We start from the raw sequence: 23,676 nt of genomic DNA on the forward strand, positions 1-23,676 counted from the left end.
CTTTCTTAATAGAACATTTATAAATAAAATTTGAGCAAATTTTATCTCATTAAAGCATATCCTTACAAGGATATACAGTGGATTCCAAATGAAAGGTTGGTAATAGAACTATAAACTATGGTTATAATGACACAGCCAATGTCTTGGGAAAGTCTAGGGAGACAATATGACAAGAAGGAAGTGAGAGAGTAGAGTCAGAAAAACTAGTTTAAAATGTCTCCAATGCACAAGAAAGGCTAGAGGTAAAGAGAGGACAGTTTAATGTCACCAGGAATACAAAGAAAATAAGTGATATGAGAGAAATAGCAAGGAATGTGTCAACTGGTAATTGAACTACTTGGAGTGGACAACAAAAGAAGTCAGAAATTACTAATATTTGGGACTGAATTTAAGAATTATAGCATTTTTGATATGGGAGAAACCAGTGAGAATGTATGTCTCTGGCACAAGATTATGTCTTTGTTTTCTGAGATGCCTAATTGGAGTTTCTAGAGTGAAATGTCTAAGTAAAATCTGGAACAAAAATAAAGAAGGGGAGTTTGAAGTTAGGAAAGGATGTTCTTTCACTCATCAAAAATAACTGATTTTAAAAGCTTTTTATTCACATTAGTACAGCCTGGGTAGGAGAAGACAATCCTGGCAAGAAATTACACTCAATGCAAAGAGGAGACCATTTACAGTCACATGGGCTGTGCACTGTACAACCCAAAGATGTGCCATTTACATAGACTATGATATAACTGGAGTCTCCTGGAGTTCTATGTTGTATCACCTGCCCAGCTCTACTTGTTGGATGGGGAGTACGGTATATACTCTTTTTTCCCCCATGCCACACAGATCCCCTTAAGACAAATCAGAGATAAAATAGAAACGTAAGTATGCTTTTATGGCATCAATTTTTTTGAACATCTATTGCCTGGTACATAGTTTTCATTGCGTAAATAACTCCAATTTAGTAAATTAAACATGAAATATGTTCTTTGCCTTAAAATATTCTTAAATTTAAAAAAAAGTAAGCTAATCATGAAAGTTCAGCCTACCTTTCATTAAAATATATGAACATAAAACAAATTATATCATGATTTTTATTAGCCTTATCTTAGTCATTCTGCTTTTGTATAAATTTGGGGTGTTTAAAAGCTTCACTTGTGGTTAATTTTTGGATACCTATGTTGGCTTTAATGAAAGTGAAAATCTTCATTATAAAATCTGTATTTTATTTCATTTTGTTTCTCTTTGAGGAAAACTATTTTGAAAATACTGTGAGTTAGCTAAAACCGCTGTATCACTTTCTTATTCTATTTGAAGAGTAAGGGATGGACAAACACCTCCTAAGAATCCCATCTATATGTAAATGCCACAGACAGGAAGTGTTCACCAAACACCTTCAGAACCAGACCATGCAGGAAACCACGCCAGGGCTCCTGAGGCAAAGGACAAAAAAAAATTTGAATACTAGACAATTTGTACCTGTCACTCTCTGAAACATGCAAGATTATGGACACAAAGCCTGTGAGAACATCTTTTGTCTCACAAGCAGTATATATTTTAGATGAATGGAAATGCTGCTTTGGGCAAGGATTATGGCAACTTTTTAGCAACCCTGATGCAGGAAGAAAAGTATATTTGAAAGTATTTGTCTGTCATTTACCTTTTCAAAAAACATTTACTATCCTAAACTGTCCCTTAAAATCAAATATTAAAATTAAACAAATGATTGAGATGGTAAAAATAATTTGGAATTTCTCAAAATAAATATTATTCAATATATATTAGAGAACATACTTTGGCAAATATATTCTTAATAAATTATAAAATTAGCAAAATTTAAATTACTGAATTAATATAAAACCTACATTTATATTTTCACCACAGGTAATCTTATTCTCAATGAACTTGCTAGAAGTAGTGAAAAAATGACCAGAACAAGTTTCCCTAGTATTAAAATTTGATTTTTCTTCAGTTCAACTTAGTTTCATTTTTTTCTTCCTAAGTAGAGAGAATGTTATATATATAGGCTGCCAAAATTTACATTTATACAAAGATTGAAGTAACACAGTAAGTTTATAGGATTTTATATATTGGCTAAAGGAAAATGAAGATTCTTTGAGTGTTAGAAATGGAACACCAATCTTTTGTACAAACTTAAATGAAGACAAATCATACAGATAGGATAGAGCTGAAGAGCTGCACATTAGAAGAACATACTCCAAATCTTTGCTGAAGTAAAAATTAAGTAATACTTTCCCATTCAACATTATTTTTGGAGTTCTTTGAGGAGTCACTGAAACCACTGCTTCAGTTCTCTATTATAATATTCTGACTTCTTGATCACTTACAACAAGACATCCTAGTTTAAGGGCATTGTTGCAAAGAAACCTGGAGTGGTTATCTTCTAAACCATACCGATAAGATCTTAAAGTGTTTTAAATTTATAATAAACTGCCTTGGTATTTTAAAATATTTTTCTTTCTCTACATTCTACCACTTTCAGATAAACACACTCTTTTTCTGGGCTTGCATAGAACCTTTTGCCTCATTCTTCGGAACTGTCACTGTTCTCTCTCCTGTGGGCAAGAGCGGGGTCTTATTTTATTCTTTTCCTTTAGTTCTCAACATATATATTGAGTGATGTCTGCCGAATAGATGGACTTCAGCACTTCTTAAATGAAACAAAAAACTTTGTCAACCAACTCAAGCGTACACAGGAAAGAATCTAAACTAAATGCTTAATGACAGAATGCCTAATTAAATTATACTATATCTGCCCTCCTTAATGGAGTAATGTCAAAGTACAGTTTTGAAGCTTTTGATTATTTGAAGATTATAATAAAATAAACGACACCTGGAATGGTCATGGCTATTCAAAGTTGTGAATATCATAATTATTCTAACACACGTTTATCATGCATCTACCATGTACTAACTAGGCTAGGCACAAGCCATACACATATGAGTGAATAACGTAATTTGTCTTTGAGGAGCTCACTATCTAACAGAAGAGAAAGAAAAAACACTCCGCAATACACTGTTATGAGCACTACAAATATTACTTAACAAATATAATAAAACCCACATAAGTAAGTTATTAACTCTGTAGGTACAAAATTAGTCTCTACTACTATAAATATTTTCATTATAAAAAAACCTGGTCAGGGAAAAACAGGAAAAAAATTACATGTTTTTCATCAAGTTTAACAGGTTTCATCAAGAAAAACCAGGTTTCTTGGTTTTTCAAAACCAAGCCAATCAAAACACAAGACAAATTTGATTGACAGAGAAAATACAAATGATGTAAATGCATTTCCTTCAGTTCTAAGTAAGATTTAACATAACAAAAACTCATGACCATATTTCACATTCTAAATATAAATTATTTCCATCTATATCATTATTTCTGTTACTTTTTAAGCAGTGAAAGAAAATGAGTAAAACCTACTTTTCTACCTTCCAGTTCTCTGTTGTAAGAACTGGGAAACTTTAATGGCATTTCTCCCACACTGAACTTATGTAATGGAAGTATGGAAACATTAAGTAGCACCATACTTTTATTTCATGTTGTTATTTGTCCTTGAACCCTTGAATAAATTTTGTACACTATACGAAAGAGCTTATCTATTCCTTTAAATGTGCTCTGAAAGTCAAACAAATTACTGAAAATCAAACAAGTTACTGAAAATCACTGTTAGTTCATTAATTTCCAAGGAATTCTATTAAAAAGTACCATAAACTAGGTGTCTTAAAACAACGGATAGTTATTTTGTCTCACAGTTCTAGACACTAGAAGTTTGAGGTCAAGGGTCAGCAGCACTATGTATGTTCTATCTGAAGTCCCTACCACAGGATCCTTCATTGCCTCTTCCTTGCTTTCGTATGGTTGCTGGTAATCCTTGTCATTCCTTGGCTTATAGACACGTAATTCCAATCTCTGCCTCAGTACCACATATCCTTCTTTCCTGTGTGTCTATATCCAAATTTTCCTCTTCTAATAAGGAAAACAGTCAATGGATTAGGGCCCACACTAATCTAATCTGACCTTATTTATACTTGAATATATCTGCAAAGACCCTATTTCCAAATAAGGTAACATTTATAGGTAAAGGGATTTAGGTCTGAATATATTTTTAAGGGGGACACGATTCCACCCACTTAACGTGGTAACAAAGAAGTGGTAGTTTGGCATAATGGAAATAGCATGAGCAGGAATTTTAGGGAACTGGCCAAAAGGCTACTATCCTTCAACATCCAGTTCAGGGTCTACAAGTTCTGTGGAAGTTTCCCTGACAACCACAATCTGAATGCTTCTCCATTTTCTGAACTCATAAATACTTCAACCCTGTACCTTGTATTTGGGGCTTCTATAACATTTCTTCAAATATATAATACAAAATACAAAACTAGGATGCTTATTCTTACATTTCTTTCTTTTTAGGATACTCTAAACTCCAAGAATACTCTTACATGTAATAACTACTTAAAGATAACTATTTAAATTCTAAATGTTCCATTATATTTTTTTAAAATGATGAATTTGTACATGATTACATAACAGAAAGTAATAAAACAATGGCTTAACACCATAACATTGTGTGTCCAGACAGTTAAATGTGGGACAAAAAGGAATTTTGTTCAGCAAAGGAAACCAAAAACAAGACAACCTACTGAATGGGGAAAAATATTTGCAAATGATGCTATTGACAATATACTGCCTATAGAAGACCCACTTTAGGGCAAAAGACACACATGGATTGAAAGTGAGGGGATGGAAAAAGATATTTCATGCAAATGGAAATGACAAGAAAGTGGGGGTAGCAATATTCATATCAGACAAAACAGACTTTAAAACAAAGGTCTTAAAGAAAGATAAAGAAGGATACTATATAATGACAAAAGGATCAATAAAAGAAGAGGATATTACACTCATTAACATACATGCACCCAATATGGGAGCACCTAAATACATAAAACAAATACTAACAGACATAAAGGGAGAAACTGACAGGAATACAATGATAGTAGGAGACTTTAACACCCCACTCACATCTATGGACATATCTTCCAGACAGAAAATCAATAAGGCAACGCAGATCCTTACAGTTAGACTTAATTGATATTTTCAGGAAACTACATTCAAAAAAATCAGAATATACATTATTTTCAAGTGCACATGGAACATTCTCTAGGACAGACCACCTACTAGGACAGAGAACAAGCCTCAACAAATTTAAGAGGATAGAAATTATTTCAAGCATCTTTTCTGTCCACAACAGCATGAAACTAGGAATCAACCATAGAAACAGACACAAACAAACAAAATGTTTACACAGCAAATAAACAACATGCTACTAAAAAACTGATGAGTCAATGGTGAAATCAAAGGGGAAATTAAAAAATGCCTTGAGAAAAATGACAATGAAAGCACAACCACACAAATCTATGGGGTGCAACAAAAGTTTTTAGAAGGAAGTTCATGTGACACAGGCCTTCCTCAAAAAACAAGAAAAATCTCAACCTAACCTACCACCTGAAAGAATTAGAAAAAGAAGAACGAACAAAACCTAAAGTTGGTAGAAGGAAAAAAGTAATAAAGATCAGAGAGGAAATACATAAAATAGAGATTAAAAAAAAATAGAAAAAAACAGTAAAACCAAGAGATAGTTCTCTGGCCAGGCTAACCAAGAACAAAAAAGAGAGAGGACTGAATAACAAAAATAAGAAATGAAAGAGGAGAAATAACAACCTATACCACAGGAATACAAAAAAAAAAAAATACTATGAACAATTATACGCCAACAAATTGGACAACCTAAATGAAATGGACACATATCTAGAAACATACAGTCCACTGAAATTGAATCAAAAAGAAAAAGATAATTTGAACAGAACTATCACTACAAGTGAAATAGAATCTGTAATAAAATAAATAAATAACTCCTTGCAAACGAAAGTCCAGGACTGGGTAGCTTCACTGAGGAATGTTACCAGACATACAAAAAAGAACTTATACAATCCTTCTCAAATTCTTCCAAAAGACTGAAAAGGAGGGAACATTCCCAAAGTCATTCTACAAAGCCACCATCACCCTGATACCAAAATCAGACAAAGACACTACCAAAAAGAAAATTACAGGCCAATATCTTTGATGAATACAGATGCAAAAATCCTCAACAAAGTATTAGCAAACAGAATGAAACAATATATAAAAGGTATCATACACTATGACCAGGGTGGATTCATCCCAGGGTCACAAGGATGTTTCAACATATACAAATCAATCAATGTCATACACCATATCAACAAAAGGAAAGACAAAAAACCCATGATCATCTCAATAGACACAGAAAAAGCATTTGATAAAATTTAACATCTATTCACGATAAAAGCTCTCATGAAAGTGGGTATAGAGGGAACATACCTCAACATGATAAAAGCTATTTATGACAAACCCACAGCCAACATAATACTCAATCCTGAAAAGCTGAAAGCCTTCCTGCTAAAATCTGGAACTAGATAAGGATGCACACTCTCACCACTTCTACTCAACATAGTATTGGAAGTCTTAGCCACAGCCACCAAACAAGAAAAATTAAAAAAAGGTATTCAAATAGGAAGGGAAGAGGTAAAATTGGGTTATATGCAAATGACATGATATGCTATATAGAAAACCTTAAAGATTCTGCACAAATACTATTGAAACTGATAAAAGAATTCAGCAAGGTAGCACAATACAAGATTAACATACAGAAATCTTTTCCATTTCTTTATACTAACAGTGAAATATAAGTAAAAAAAAAAATTTGTTTATAATCACATCCAAAAAAAAAAATTATGAATAAACCTGACCAAGGAGGCAAAAGACTTATATGCTGAGAACTATAAAACATTAATAAAGGACACTGAAGATGATTCAAAGAAATGGAAAGATAGCCTATGCTCTTGGATTGGAAGAATTAGTCTTGATAAAATGGTCATACTACCCAAAGCAATCTACAGAATTAATGCAATCCCTATCAAATTACCCATGACATTTTTCACAGAAATAGAGCAAATAATCCTAAAATTATATGGAACCATAAAAGACTTATCAGAATTACTAAAATCAATCCTGAGGAAAAAGAACAAAGCTGGAGGCATAACCATTCCAGAGTTCAGACAATACCACAAAGCTACGGCAATCTAAACAATGGGATATTGGCACAAAATAGACATATGAAACAATGGAATAGAATACAGAGCTCCCACATAAAACCCACAGACCTACAGTCAGTTAAATTTGGACAAAGGAGGCAAGAATGTACAATGGAGAAAAGACAGTCTCTTTAGCAAGTGGCACTGGGAAACCAGGATTGCTGCATGTAAATCAATGTTAGATGTGCAAGTTGAACCATCTTTGTGACCCTGGGATGCACATCAATGTAGCTGGATGTGCAAGATGGAACACATCCTCACACGATACACAGAAATAAACTCAAAATGGCTTAAAGACTTAAATATAAGACATGACCCCATAAAACTCCTAGAAGAGAACATAGGCAAAACATCCTCCAACATAAATTATATCAATGATTTCTTAGGTCAGTCTCTGAAGGCAATAAAAATAAAAGCAAAAATAGGACCTAATCAAAGCTTCTCCATAGCAAAGGAAACCATAAACAAAACGTAAAGACAACCTAACGATGGGATAAATTATTTGCAAACAGTTCGACTGACAAGGCTTAATTTCCATAATATACAAACAGCTCATAAAACTCAATAACAGAAAACAAACAGCCCAAAGAATGGGCTGAAGACCTAAGTCTAAATAGACATTTCTCCAAAGAAGACATACAGAGGAACAACAGGCACACAAAAAGTTGTTCAACAGTGCTAATTATTGGAGAAATGCAAATCAAAACTACAATGAGGCATCACCTCACACCAGTCAGAATGGCCATCATCAAAAAATCTACAAACAATAAATGTTGGAGAGGGTGTGGAGAAAAGGGAATCCATTGCTGGTGGGAATGTAAGTTGGTGCAGCCACTATGGAAAACAGTATGGAAGCTTCTCAAAAGACTAAGAACAGAGTTGCCATATGATCCAGCAATCCCACTCTAGGGCACATACCTAGAAGAGATGAAAACTCGAATTTGAAAAGATACCAAGAAATAGTCAAGAAATGGAAGCAACCTAAGTGTCCATCAATAGATGAATGGATAAAGATGTGGTACACACACCCACACACACATACATGCAATGGAATATTACTCAGCCATAAAAAGGAATGAAATAATACCATTTGCAGCAACATGGATGAACCTAGAGATTATCATACTAAGTGAAATAAGTCAGAAAAGGCAAATATCATAAGATATCACTTATAAGTGGAATCTAAAAAAATATAATACAATGAACTTATTTACAAAACAGAAACAGACTCACAAACATAGAAAACAATCTTATGTTTACCAACGGGGAAGGGATAAATTACAAGTTTGAGATAAGAGTCACACACTACTATATATAAAACAGATAAAAAACAAGGACTTACTGTATAGTACAGGGAACTATATTCAAAATCTTGTAATAACCTATAATGGAAAAGAATCTGAAAAAGAATATATATGTATATATATACACACATATATATACACATGTATATATCTGAATCACTTTGCTGTACACCTGAAACTAATACAACATTGCAAATAAACTATACTTCAATAAAAAAATTTAAGTACCTATTATTTTCAAACATAGGAGATACTGAATATTATTAAAATTATCATTCTTATGGAGAATAGTACAAATATGTCTAAAGTCTCCATACCTTCCTTTATTATACCCTTTGTAATTTGACTGTGCAGCTTCTCCCAAGAGTCTGCCATCTGCCTTCTCTTGAATTGAAAAATCCGTATCAGTTTGTAAGATTCATTCTCTCTACTGTTCTGTGCTTGATCCAGGAAACAAAACAAAACAAAAAAGAAAAAAAGAAAATATCTATGTTTTCTAATCACTATGACTGTTGAGTATATTTAAAATATGTTAAATAAAGTTATGTTGAACAGAAAATGAGTGTTCAGCAAAAAGATTACAGTCATTGAAGAAGAGAGGGGCACTGCATAATAATATGATTTATAAACAAAGTTTTTCACTGCTCAATCAGAAGTGAGTTCAAAATAGGTTTTAACATTTAACTTTTATGTTGTAGTTTGTATGTAAGTAATTCTATATGAGTTTACTAATTATAACTTTGGAATCTATGCTATAAAAGCAATTTTGGTATAAAAATTTGCCTGTAAGAGTTTTTGAGGGTCACAACACCATTTTCTGTATAAGTGGATTTAATCAAGTTAGGCATAGGCTAGTTTTATGAAAATTATTATGTTAAAGGAGGAAAGAACTATGGAAGGTAACTTACAAAAGCAATGGTAAGTCAGGAATTACAGTTCCACTTTAACTAGAATGAAATCACTAAGAAAAATATACTGTTAAAATGAACAAATACGATATATTTCAAAGTTCATAAAATAATCTAAGATATTTGTGTATTATAAACATACCAATACATAAAAGCCTATATAACATTAAAACTTTATATACCATATTATACAGATTTCTAGACTCTTAATTAGCATTTACCTTTTTTTGCAAGCTCTCAAGAATAAATGGTTTATACTAACTTACAGCTAAAATTCATGGATTAAAAAACAGTGTGCTTCAACACTGTGAAAATGACTATACTATCCAAAGCAATCTATAGATTCAATGCAATCCCTATCAAACTACCAATGGCATTTTTCACAGAACTAGAACAAAAAATTTCACAATTCGTATAGAAACACAAAAGACCCCGAATAGCCAAAGCAATCTTGAGAAAGAAAACTGGAGCTGGAGGAATCAGGCTCTCAGACTTCAGACTATACTGCAAAGCTACAGTAATCAAGACAGTATGGTACTGGCACAAAAACAGAAATACAGATCAATGGAACAGGATAGAAAGCCCAGAGATAGACCCATGCACATATGGTCACCTTATCTGTGATAAAGGAGGCAAGAATATAAAATGGAGAAAAGACAGCCTCTTTAATAAGTGGTGCTGGGAAAACTGGACAGCTACATGTAAAAGAAGGAAATTAGAACACTCCCTAACACCATACACAAAAATTAACTCAAAATGGATTAAAGACATAAATGTAAGGCCAGACACTATCAAACTCTTAGAGGAAAAACATAGGCAGAACACTCTATGATATAAATCACAGCAAGATCCTTTTTGACCCACCTCCTAGAATAATGGAAATGAAAACAAAAATAAACAAATGGGACCTAATTAAACCTAAAAGCTTTTGCACAGCAAAGGAAAACATAAACAAGATGAAAAGACAACCCTCAGAATGGGAGAAAATATTTGCAAATGAAGCAACTGACAAAGGATTAATCTCCAAAATTTACAAGCAGCTCATGCAGCTCAATACCAAAAAAACAAACAACCCAATCCAAACATGGGCAGAAGACCTAAATAGAAATTTCTCCAGAGAATATATACAGATGGTCAACAAACACATTAAAGGATGCTCAACATCACTAATAATTAGAGAAATGCAACTCAAAACTACAATGAGGCATCACCTCATACCAGTCAGAATGGCCATCATCAAAAAGTCTAAAAACAATAAATGGTGGAGAGGGTATGGAGAAAAGGGAACCCTCTTGCACTGTTGGTGGGAATGTAAATTGATATAGCCACTATGGAGAACAGCATGGAGGCTCCTTAGAAAACTAAAAATAGAACTACCATGAGACCCAGCAATCCCACTACTGGGCATTTACACTGAGAAAACCATAATTCAAAAAGAGTCATGTACCACAATGTTCATTGCAGCACTATTTACAATAGCCAGGACATGGAAGCAACCTAAGTGACCATCAACAGATGAATGGATAAAGAAGATATGGCACATATATACAATGGAATATTACTCAGCCATAAAAAGAAACAAAATTGAGTTATGAGCAGTGAGGTGGCTGGACCTAGAGTATGTCATACAGAGTGAAGTAAGTCAGAAAGAGAAAAATACTGTATGCCAACACATATATATGGAATCTAAAAAAACAAAACAAAACAAAAAAAATGGTTCTGAAGAACCTAGGGGCAGGACAGGAATAAAGACGCAGACGTATAGAATGGACTTGAGGATATGGGGAGGGGGAAGGGTAAGCTGGGATGAAGTGAGAGAGTGGCATGGACAGATATACACTACCAAATGTAAAATAGATAGCTAGTGGGAAGCAGCTGCCTAGCACAGTGAGATCAGCTCAGTGCTTTGTGACCACCTAGAGGGGTGGGATAGGGAGGGTGGGAGGGAGATGCAAGAGGGAGGAGATGCGGGGATATATGTATATGTATAGCTGATTCACTGTGTTATAAAGCAGAAATTAACACACCATTGTAAAGCAAATATACTCCAATAAAGATGTTAAAAAAAAAAAATCTAACCCAGAAAAAACAAAAGAAACAAACAAACAAAAAGTGTGCTTAGAAGAGACAAACTCGATTGGAAATCACTTCTTTCCCTCTCCAGGCCATGCTCTACCAATACCTTCAATCTCCTCCATTGTCCTAATGTAGTTTGACCTAATGTAGCAGTAATGTTGGTGCCTGCCTCATTGTACTTATATTGTTGCTAAGTAGTTTTGTAGAAATATTGAAGTGCATCAATTATTGCCACTAAAAACTCATGTTTTAAAATCTCAACTGGATTCAAAACACTGCCCAGCAATCCTTCGATTTCCTTAGTTGTTTGTTTTTCCATTCTCCAAAGAAGATATTTCAAATAATCCCACTCTCCTTAAATATCCTAACTTATCACCTCCCCTCAGTTTCAGCAGATGACCTTGAATCTTTCGTCGGGGAAAAAACAGAAATCACAGAAAGAATGTATCTCGATTTCTGGTCACTACAGTCATAATCTTTAATGCAGACACACCTGTTCTTTCACACTTTTCTCCTTTCAAAATGGAGTGGTGTCCCTGGCTAAGGCTAACGTACAAGTTAATAAATTGCAGAAAAATGAATCAAATGAATATGACAAGCACTAGAGTTTCCGATGAAATAAAAAAAAAAAACACAGATGAAGGGAGTAAGCAAGAAGAACAGTGGAGTTTCAGAGTTGTAATGGCTCTAAGTAATACTTATCTAGGTAATACTATAGGGAATACTTTATTAGAGAGGAGACAAAAAGAGCAAGGAATTATGAAAAGGGCATATTGGGACTTCCTTATGAATAATAGTGACAAACAAGTGGTGTTTGATTTTTATGGATTAAATAAGATGATAAAATTAGTCATGTATTTCACATACTAGAGCTTTGGTTTAACCTTAGAGATCTGTACAGTTTCCCAGTCTTTATGAAAGATCACACAAGATTAAAAAAAAAGTGGAATCAGACATGACATCTTTTTCCCTTTGAAGTTGAAACATATTTTTGATGAGTGCATTCCTTAATTAAAATATTGTGTATAAGTAAATGAGTTTCTTAAATTTAAAAACAGAAATAGTATTCGTTTACTTCTGCACTTGCATTAAAAATGCAATTTATTGGGCTTCACTGGTAGCGCAGTGGTTGAGAGTCCGCCTGCCAATGCAGGGGACGCGGGTTCGTGCCCCGGTCTGGGAAGTTCCCACATGCCGCAGAGCGGCTGGGCCCATGATCCATGGCCGCTGAGCCTGCGTGTCCGGAGCCTGTGCTCCGCAAAGGGAGAGGCCACAACAGTGAGAGGCCCGCGTACCGCAAAAAAAAAAAAAAATGCAATTTATTTAATTAAGATGGAACAATGAATGCAAGGTCTGTTTCTTAAAGGTATAAAAACATCACTAATAATAATTAGTGTACACACTAATAATTAGAAGGATAACTTCAAATTTGTCATAAACAATTATATATAATATATATACATGAAATTTGTATTTTTTTATTTTTTATATATATAATTGGTTTTACATCAAACAATGATGTTTTATCTCACATCTAACAACTAACTTTTTTCAACCTAAAAAGTCAGAGAGGAAATATTTTGCATGTACATGGAAGTGGTCTGGTTAGAAACCTTTCAAAATGCTTCTCTCAGTAGTGAGCTATTATTTGTGTTAATTCTGGTTTCATCTATTATGTAATTCTTTTTTTAATGGATGAGCAAGCCTTACATACATTCTTAACTCTTCTTGCTGCACTGTCAAACAGGTTGTCCTTAAGGCAGAAAAAATGTATTTAATTGTACTAAAAATGGTAAATTAACCAAACTCGGGATTCTCAGATATCTACAAGAATTTCTAACTCTTTGAAGCAAACTTATATTTAAGTATCAACCCAATATATAATGTCAACTTCAGGCTATATTTAAAAACATTAATCCATACTGTGCTATTTATATGTCAAAGTTTCAGGTTTTCAAAATGTTTTGCTGATATACATACATAGTTTTAAGAAAACCCTGGCTGTATGCCTAAGGAGCACTTTTGTAAAAAAGTACACTGCAGCAAGCATTAGGAGATCTTAATTCTCAGCTTGAATTTTTAACAGACACAATGAGCCTCAAGATTCATTTCCCTCAAAGGGGAACACTGAGCAGTCAGATCCTTAAAATCCCTCTGGCTCTCATCATTTTATGACTACTCTGTTCGTCTAAAGAGAGGCAACCATGGATAAAGAAAATGTAGCATATACATATAAAGAAATAATATTCAGCCTTAGAAAAGAAGGAAATCCTGCCATATTCAACAACATGGATGAACCTTGAGAACATTATGCTAAGTGAAATAAGCCAGCCACAGAAGGACAAGTACTTCATGATTACACTTACATGAGATAGCTAAAACAGTTAAACTCATAGAAACAGAAAGCGTCATGGTATTTGCCAGTGGATGGGGGAAGGGGAAATGGGGAGTTGCTATTTAAAGTTTCAGTTATACAAGATGGATAAGCTCTAGAGATCTGCTGTAACAATATTGTGCCTATAGCTAACAACAATGTATTGTACACTTAAAATTTTGTTAAGAAGGTAGATCTCATGTTAAGTGCTCTCATCACAACAACAAGAAGGTTAATTCAAAATTATGGAATCGTAATAGATATTTAACCAAATTACTGTTATGCATAAGCAATAATATGAATGAACCATAGCTTCATTGCATGTTTTAGTCTAATAACTGTCAGAAATAAGGTAGTAAACAGGAACACCTGTTTGATAGGATTAGTATCTACAATATTTACTTTGTAGAATGAATATTATAGCCAGTTACCTCTAATTAATTTATCTTATTTAGTTGGACAATTGTTGATTCACTAGCACAATCTTTGTGCTATCCATTACATAAATTCATACTATATACATATGTGTATGCATCATAGAATTAGTTGAATTAGCTTGATATACCATGTTAATTAGACCTTCAGCTTTTTGAGTACTAAGAAATATTTCAGCTCTTGTGGGATAGCTTATAGGACAGTTATATGACAGAGTTGCAATACTGATAAAACCAAACTTACTGCTTTATTTGCTATAGCAATGGATTGGAATCATCTAGTTTGCAGAGTTACTAATTTCATGCCTATAGAATGTAAATGAATACATTTGTGTGGGAGCTCAGAAATCCACACTTCAAGAAATGCTACAGGCAATTCTGATGTAGATATTACAAGAACACCATTTGAGAAATACTGCTAAATTTGGAACTATTAGCATATATAATAATATATATATTCCACATATATGAACGATAATATACCACATATATGTATATCTGATTTATGTATTTGTATATAACGTATATATATATATATATATATATATACATATACGTACCTATCTGTATCAATACATATCAATACGGACCCACACATAGTTGTATTATATGTAAAATACTAATGAATATATATTTTCTCTGGAGGGACTGCATCAGTAAAAACAATGTGGAAGTTTTTTAGTTATATCCTAATATTTCTCCTTTTCTTTCATAACAGGTTTTTAGCTGAGCAAAGGCCACCTAGAAGAAGAGTCATACTTCCTTGTGTCTCTTTCAGCCAAGTGGCCATGTAAGAAAATTCTGGCCAATGAGTACAAGCAGAAATAGTAGAAAATGCAATAGAACATGCAGGGTAGCAACTAGAACCTTGTTTAAGAGACAGTTTAATGATGGATACCCTTTGGCCCTTCCCTTCCCCTTTCCTTCTTCCTACTGTCTAGACTGTAAACTAAATGGATGTAGTCTGGACATGATATGATCTTTGGAATGAAGGCCACCTACAAATAGAATAGTAATATAAAAGGATCCTGAGTATTTGATATCAGGGGTTTCCACAACTGTCTTGTACACCTATGTCCAGACTTTAAATTTAAAAAAACAAAACAAAAACTTGCATCTCATTCAAGCCTGTTGGTGTTTTTTACTTTAATTTTCTTTTACAGTTGAACCTAATCCAAACTAATGCATATGGCTTTATTAAATCAAGTGTAATCACTGGGTAAAAGAGGTAAAAACAGATGGTCAACTGATGTCCTTTTTATAAAGGGAAAAATCATTTATTCATTTCACGAATATATTCGAAATACCTAAGGTGTACAATGTAAAGTTCTAGACATTATGTATAACTTGAGATCCAAGCTGTCCTTAAGATTCTGTTATTTTTGTAACAATATGTATACAACTAGAAACAAAGTATGACAACCAATAATCATGAACATCAGAAAAACTGCAAATTCTTAAGATCACTGAAGCCATGGAGATTTATGCAAATTACAAAGTAGAGTGAACAGAAAAAAAAAAAGAGAGAGAGAGAGAAAACCAGACAAACGTTGGACAAATGTGGGAACACACCAAAGGATAAAGAAAGAAAATCCACTCAAAAAGATTCTGAAAGATACTGTCAGTAAGGAGTAAGAAAGGGTAAAAGACAGGACTTCATAGTAACAAGGGAGATGGATGTTCTTGAGGAAATGATCATTCAAATGTTGCAAATAACTCAAGTAAGATAAGTATTAAAGTAGGAATTCAGATATCATTGGTCATTTTGGAAAAGGCAGTTCTAAAGAAATGATGGGACAAACCAAGTTACATCTAGTTAAAGAGTAATTAATCAGGGAGCAAAAATTGATGGTGTAGAAGAGAATTAAAATTGTGGGCATAACACTCCTCAGTGAGAAAGGATAGGTTCTGGTGTACACATGGAGGAACTAGCTTTCAGTGGGAGTTAGCCTATGATGGAAAAATTTATCAGCTCAAATCTAAATATTAGGTAGTTAGCATTATTTAAACTACCTAATAAATATAAATAAATGTGCATATATAGTTTAAATAAAATACACTATATACTTTCTTTTATTCTTAATTTGAATACAATTAATTTAAACAGGTCTTCCTATGTTATATGATCTGAGTATGTTTTTGCTAATATTCTGATTTTGATAACTGTGTTAATTCCCTTGATTTTATCCAATACTCCATTTTTTTAGATACTGTAGAGATTTTTAACTATAGGAGAGTAGGAATAACTACGCCAAATAATTATTCCTACCTCAATCTCTGTCAGAATTATGTTACATATTACCAGTTTCTGGGGGGGGGACATGCTCTGTGGAAATTCTGCTGAAGCCTCAACCTTACACCTTACAAAATGAACTCATTTCCCTTCTGTTTAAAATATATTAATGGGTCTTCCTGATCTTTCTATTATTGTTCACATGTGTACTGTCATCCAACCTGAAAAATTACAATTATTATACAATTCTTTATTACTGTCTGTGATAATAACTCATTCCTTGTGGTCTTTGATTACAAGCCTTTGATCTTTTATTTCTATGTACAGGGCTTCCAAATTGGTTAAATTCCTTATAACCTCTGCCATGGAATCATCCCTCACTTGACCTTTTAATCTTCATTTTCATGGTCTACCTCACTCTCTAGTTACTGTTGCTTTTTCCTCCTTCCTTCCTTTCACAAACAGATTTTTAAAAGGAAAGATTAGTTTCACTATCTCCACTTCTTCACTTTATTACAGCAAGTCTCCCCACTCTCTCCATCACCAATTGTTTGCACTTTAGCAGATCATTCCCACCAGTGTGAACACAGGGTTTTACCTATCCCAGTTTAACAAACAAACCAAAAATTAAAGAAAAAAAAAATCTCTTGACTCTACTTCTTCCTTCAGTAATTGCCCTATTTCTTTGTTCACCTTTGGTTACAAACATCCCTGAAAGGCTTATGTATACTAATGGCCTACAATTTTTACTTTCCAATTCTGTCTTAAAACCACTCCAATAAGACTGTCATCGACAAAACTCCTTTCATCACAGTAATCAATAACCTCCATATTACTAAATCCAATGATCAATTTCAGAGTTCATCTTACTGGCTTATCATCAGTATTTGACATAGTTCATCAGTTCCTTCTCCTTGATATACTTTCATTTGGCTTTTAGGAAACCACACTCTTGGTTTTCCTCCTATCTTATTAATTATCCTTTTGAAACTCTTACCAGTTCCTCCTAGCTTTGTTGTGTTTTTAGTGTTGGAGTGTCCAGGATTCAGTTCTTAGTCTTTTTTCTCTCTTTTTTTTTTAATTTAATAATCACTTCCCCTTCTAGACTTCCAAATTTAGATCTTTATCCCACACCTTTAACTCTGCACTAAGACTTGTATAGCCAACTGCCTCCTTGAAATCTTCATCAGAATGTTTATTAGCCATCTCAAACTTCACATGTCCAAAATTAAGCTCTGGAGCATCTCTCCAAAAATGTTTCATCAACAGCCTTCTCAATATTAATTAATGGCTATTTCATGTCCTCAGTTCTTCAGGCCAAAAGCCTTAGAGCTGTCCTTGCTCCTTCTTTTCCTTGAGCTTCACCATCAGTTAGGAAATTCTCTTAACTTTATCTTGAAAACCTAACAATTTCTCATCACCTCCACTGTTATTTCCTCATCCTAATAATTATAACATCTTACCTAGATTACTGCAAGTAATATCCATTTTTCTACCTTTCCTCTCTATAGTTTCTTCCACAGAGTGATTCTTTAAAAACTAAGACCAGGGCTTCCCTGGCCACGGAGTGGTTGAGAGTCTGCCTGCTGATGCAGGGGACACGGGTTCATGCCCCGGTCCGGGAAGATCCCACATGCCGCGGAGCAGCTAGGCCTGTGAGCCATGGCCACTGAGCCTGCGTGTCTGGAGCCTGCGCTCTGCAACGGGAGAGGCCAAAACAGTGAGAGGCCCATGTACCGCAAAAAATAATAATAATAAAAATTTAAAAAAAAATAAAATAAAAAAATACTAAGTCCAATCACTTTAATGACTTCATGTTTCACCTAAAAGCCAAATATAGGTCTTTATCTGGGCTCCACTAATTCTCTTTTGCTTCTACTATTTTCACCCATGTCAATACTTCTGTAGTCACAATCACCTCCTAAATGTTCCTGAAACACAATGAGGCACACTCAAGATTATATATTTTGTTCTAGACATCATTTCTGCCTGGAATGCTCATTGTTTAGCTAACTATCCTACTTGTGTCCAGACTTTGCTCAAATCTCAACTTATCAATTAAGTAACCTACACACCCTACTACTGCTCTCCTGACCTCTCTTACCCTACTCCACCTGTTATTTCTTATCACTCTCTGAACAGAGTGTGTTATTACTTTATTTATATTGATTGCTTTTTAGAACCTTTTTCCCATCATAGGGCATAAGTTCTACAGGAGCAAGCCTCTCTGCCACTTTGGTCACTGATGCATTTAGGACAATAGCTGCCATGTAGTAGGTATCTAATAACTAATTGCTGAATGAACACTGCATGAATAGAATTCTAGTAACAACCCAAAAAGATTAAGTTTGGAAACAATTTTAAAGAGTATCTAATCTAACTCTCCATCCAATGCTTTGTAAATAAGGCAGCACCTAGTTATTTTCTACCTCCTTGACCCTCCCATAGCACCTAAGCAGATAATGCCAAACAATATTAAGAGTTGAGAGAAGCCTTAGATATTACAGACAAAGAATCTGAGATCTAGGGAGGTGACATAACTTACCCAGTTTCATCTATCCACAAAGAGTCAAAGCTAAAACTAGAACTCGAGCTTCTTTATGCTATGTTATTTTTCATTTCACTGCAATGGAATTAGCTAATATTCAACAGGCCTCATAAAATTCTGCCATACAGTAACGACTGAGTAGATCTTCCATCCCTGTTGGATCATGCAACGGTGCCGCTGACTGTTGTTTAATAAACAAGAACTTAATGCGTTAGCATATATAGCTTATAAGAGAGGCATTGGCTAACTTAATATTCTCCGTGCAGCACAATTACTGGGCTGATTTATTCCCTGTTGCCAAAGTCAAAGGCAGGTTACAGTAAGCCCTGCTTCACTGCCTGAACTTCCAGAACAGAATAAAATGCATAGTGGCCAGTGGCAAGTTCCCAGTTCCTCAATGAAGGGCCTGTAATCAAGGAATCGTCTGTAATTTTAATCAAAATAATGTAAATGGGTCCCCTGTTCTCATTTATCTTTTCAGTTCTATTAAGGATTGAAAATATTATATGAGCAATGCATACTCATAAGAAAGAACCAATGTAATGCCACCTGAAATAAAATGTCTCATTCTGATGACTATATGTTTAAAAAGATATGAGAACATTAAAAAATGTAAAGGGATTAGAGGGCCAGGATTAGATTTAAAGTTTTAATTATTCACAGATCATTTTATACATCAATTCTATAACTAACACAATTAAAAGGAATGTTGTTTTATTACATTTAAGTGACTACAGACAATATTATTTATTGACACTGTATCTTTCAATTGCCATTTATAAAAATATAATATAGTTTTGGTATTTGTATCATTTTCTTGAAAAGTGCCAAATGACCTTTGTTTATTTTTTACAACAAGGAATTTAACAAGTCTATCTAAATATTCACGGTAACACTAATTTAAAAGGACAGTAAAACAATTAATTTCTTGCTATTTTCTTCCTGAGGAAGGGGGAAATAAATAAAGTGGTCCAGTGTCATTTAATGAGAAAATGGAGAGAAAAGAAATTTGTAGATCTGATACTATTATTGAATAAGCTGTATTTATTCCAGAAACTTGGAAACATACAAAGGGTGTTCATTTAGATGATAAACAAATTATTACTAAGGATGCTTAATCTGAAAAGAGAAAGTAACTATTATGAACATAAATGGGTATGTTATGATCCCTAAAGTAAATGTGTTAGATTTGGTTTCTAGAATGCAGTGGTAACAAAGGAACAGGTGCCAAGAAACAGTGTTTTCTAATTTCCTTCTAATAATCAAATATGTTGCAAGTTTAAAATTTTTCATTTTTAATGGGATCTCTTCTATACCAAGAGATAAAATTATTGGAAAATCCATGGCATTATCATCTACCTTGATATGACTCAAATATGTAACACTGTAGAAGTAGCAATTTATGAAACAATAGTTTTTGAATTCTCTAACATTTTTAAACCAGGATTCTGCTGAGTTTCATTGTACCCAGGCACAAAATTATCATGGGAAGAGTTAGTTATATAAACTTGAGTATTGAGGGACTGAAAGATAGAGGAAAACACAAACAAACAAAAAAACAAAGTTGGTATAGCTAAGTGTGTTATTTTCATCATACCTAAAAAGGTATGACTAAGCTGATAGAAACGCGGTACTTTTGCTGACGTCTAGCCAACTATGAATGTATTAAAACACATACACACACACACACACACACACAAACATTTACCTAATGTCCTTTCAACAGCAATCTGCAATGTTGTCTTATTCTTTCTTCTTCACATTTGTCTTGCCTGTGTGACAGCTTATTCCCTTAGATTTCCTCCTGTCTCTCTGTCTTAGTCTCCTTTGCTGGATCATCCTCCTAAGCCTGGGCCTTATATGCTGTTGATGCTCCAACTCAACCCTAGTGCCCTCTTATCTTCTCATTCCATCCTGTCTCTGTCTAGCCAATGTTATTGATGCCTTTTGGTTCTATTACCATCAATATCAACTACACTATCAGTGATGCTTCTCCTCACAGCTCCTGAATCATAGAGATAGATATTGTTGTCTATTAGATGGCTTTAACAGCATGTCTCAAAGAAGACTTCAAACTAAATATATGTAAAACATCTCTCAATAACCATAGCATTCCCATCCCAAACGTGACCTTCCTTCAACATTTTCCAATTCAGTGAGTATCTCTCCTGCCTTTACCAGTTTACGCAAGCCAGAAATGATGTTTTATTTGAACACCACCTTCTTTATCACTCTTCAATTCACTACAGAGGTCTTTATCATTATACCTCCTAAAAATCTCTCAACTCATTCTACTTCTTTATCTCCATCAGTACCATCTTAATACAAGCTACCATGATTTTTTTTCTTGGATTACAGAAAACACCTCTTAAGAAATTTTCTTACAGCTAATCGAGCCCCACTTCAAATCAATCTCTATACTTCAGCAAGAATCATCATTTGAAAACACAAACCTCTTCATGGAATTGCTTTTGATAAAAATCCTTTAATAAGTTCCTGCTATTCTTGTCAAATATTTTACCTGGTTTAAAAGGCCCTTTTAGTCTAGAGTTTACCTTTGTCTTCATTTCACTAATCCCACCATTCTTCAATTACTAAGTCTACATTACACTTCAATGATATCAGTGCATTTAAATTTTTAAAACAGCATAAAGAAATATTTTCTTTTTACAAATACTATATCCTAAAAGTATGTTCTGAAAACTCTGTAATTTTCATGAGACCATGCCTTGAATCTCTAAAGAAATAGACCACATTCACCCAGATCACAGTGTTTAATTTTTGCCTTCAGATAACAGGATACATAAAAGAGCTATCTACAAAAACAAAGGCAAATTACTTCCAAGACTATTCAATTAATCTGAAAGGAACCAGATTATGAACCAGAGTATGAACTGGCACACTAAGGAACACAATTGTAGGAACAACTCTTATTTCCTTATACAAGTTTTGATAAAAATCACATTATTTTTCATTGACTGAGTGATAAAGAAATACTGATGGAAAGCTTCATCTTTCAAAATTCCATTCTATATATTAGTACCCCATCTCCAAAATCTTCCTCAGCTCTGACAGCTACGCCTTACAATTTTCCTGTAACTGTTAGTTCTTTTAAATATTTAATCCTTTAAAGGCCCACATATAGTTTTTCTCTGATTCCCAACTGGCCTCAGGCAATGACATCAAAGCTAGATTGATAGAAACTACTTACCATATTGTAGGTGGCTCAGAACCTTCTATTTCTAAGTAATCATACTTTTCTTCCATTTGGAAATCAGTAAATATGAGTGAAATTGTGTCCCCAGGCTCTGCTACAATGGTCCAAGTGCAATCAGCATTATTATGATACTCATTAGGAAAACTAGGGCTTGATATGACGCCACTAGATCCTCTCATTGTTCCTCCACATGCATCTTCAGCTGTTGAAAACAAAGATGAGACGTTCAGATATAAATCATTAAGAGAAATGCGATTAAATCAACTCTGTTAACATTATTGGATAAAAATAACAGGACAAATGTTGTGATACCAAGTGCATATTATACTAATAGAGATTAAATGAGAAGTCCATGAAAAATTTAAGCACATATATAAATACAAATGCTATCTTGACTATTTTATAACCATTGATTGAAACAGCAATGAAAGTAAGTAAAAATCTATACTCCAATTAGATCTCAGGATAACAGAATTAAGATTTCGTTTTCATTGATTAGGTGATGAAGCAAGTAAAACAAATGAAACATCATTCTTAAGGTCTATAATAGGAAATCTTTAGTCACTTTGTGCATGTTCATGGTAGGTCTGAGCTTTGTTTTTATTTCCTTAATGTAGGTATATACCAAATAAATAATGTAAGAGAGAATATAATATAGTTTCTGTCATTGGCATTTTTCAAAAGCTACTGAAAACGTTTGTGGAAATGCAGTTTAAATAGAATACATCATCACATATCTACAAAACTTTAATTAGAAAGAAATAATATAGTAACTTCAATAATATATTCAGTAACATATCTTTAGTAACACATTCCTATGACTCTATCAAACAATGTAAACATATTTTGCTAGGTATTCATACGATTATGTATACACAACATTATAAATGCAATGGCATCAATGCTAGGTTAAATAGAAACTATCTACTTATGATATTGTAGGTGGCTCAGAACCTTCTATTTCTAAGTAATCATACTTTTCTTCCATTTGGAAAGTTTCTACTAATTTTACATTTGGACCTATGGTTCTCATTTCCCAAATAAGGGTCATAGATTATCCATGAGTCTACTTTTGGCCAATGTTGTATGTAACCCCAACAGAGGGGTTACATGACCACCTGTGTTTAGTGTTAAAACATAAGATAAAGCTCCTTGCTTTATAAAGAAACTGAAGCTATAAAATTTGTCTTGTCATAACACTGTTCAGGCCAGTCAATAGGCTACTAGATTATTTGTGCAATCAGATTTCTCAAGATTTATGCTGTTATCTTGAGCCACTCAGGGAATTCCTTCCATTGAAATCAAATGTCTGAGGAAATATCTAGCTCTATAAAGACCAATTATTATTTGATGTAATAGTTAACAATCTGTAACTTTAATAAATAGAGATGGCA

General features: G+C 33.7%; 1 protein-coding gene across 4 annotated transcripts in view; it reads right to left on the reverse strand.

Moving 5' to 3' along the window:
* CSMD3 (CUB and Sushi multiple domains 3) overlaps positions 1 to 23,676 on the reverse strand; it is a 1,073,652-nt gene that overhangs the window by 754,797 nt on the left and 295,179 nt on the right. For all 4 annotated transcript variants that reach the window (XM_065895021.1, XM_065895023.1, XM_065895022.1 and 1 more), the window contains exon 5: positions 22,277 to 22,484. In XM_065895021.1, the coding sequence (XP_065751093.1) occupies positions 22,277 to 22,484 (208 nt within the window). The remainder of the gene's footprint in view (positions 1 to 22,276; positions 22,485 to 23,676) is intronic.

Source organism: Phocoena phocoena, chromosome 17 (assembly GCF_963924675.1).
Source record: "Phocoena phocoena chromosome 17, mPhoPho1.1, whole genome shotgun sequence".
NCBI lineage: Eukaryota > Metazoa > Chordata > Mammalia > Artiodactyla > Phocoenidae > Phocoena > Phocoena phocoena.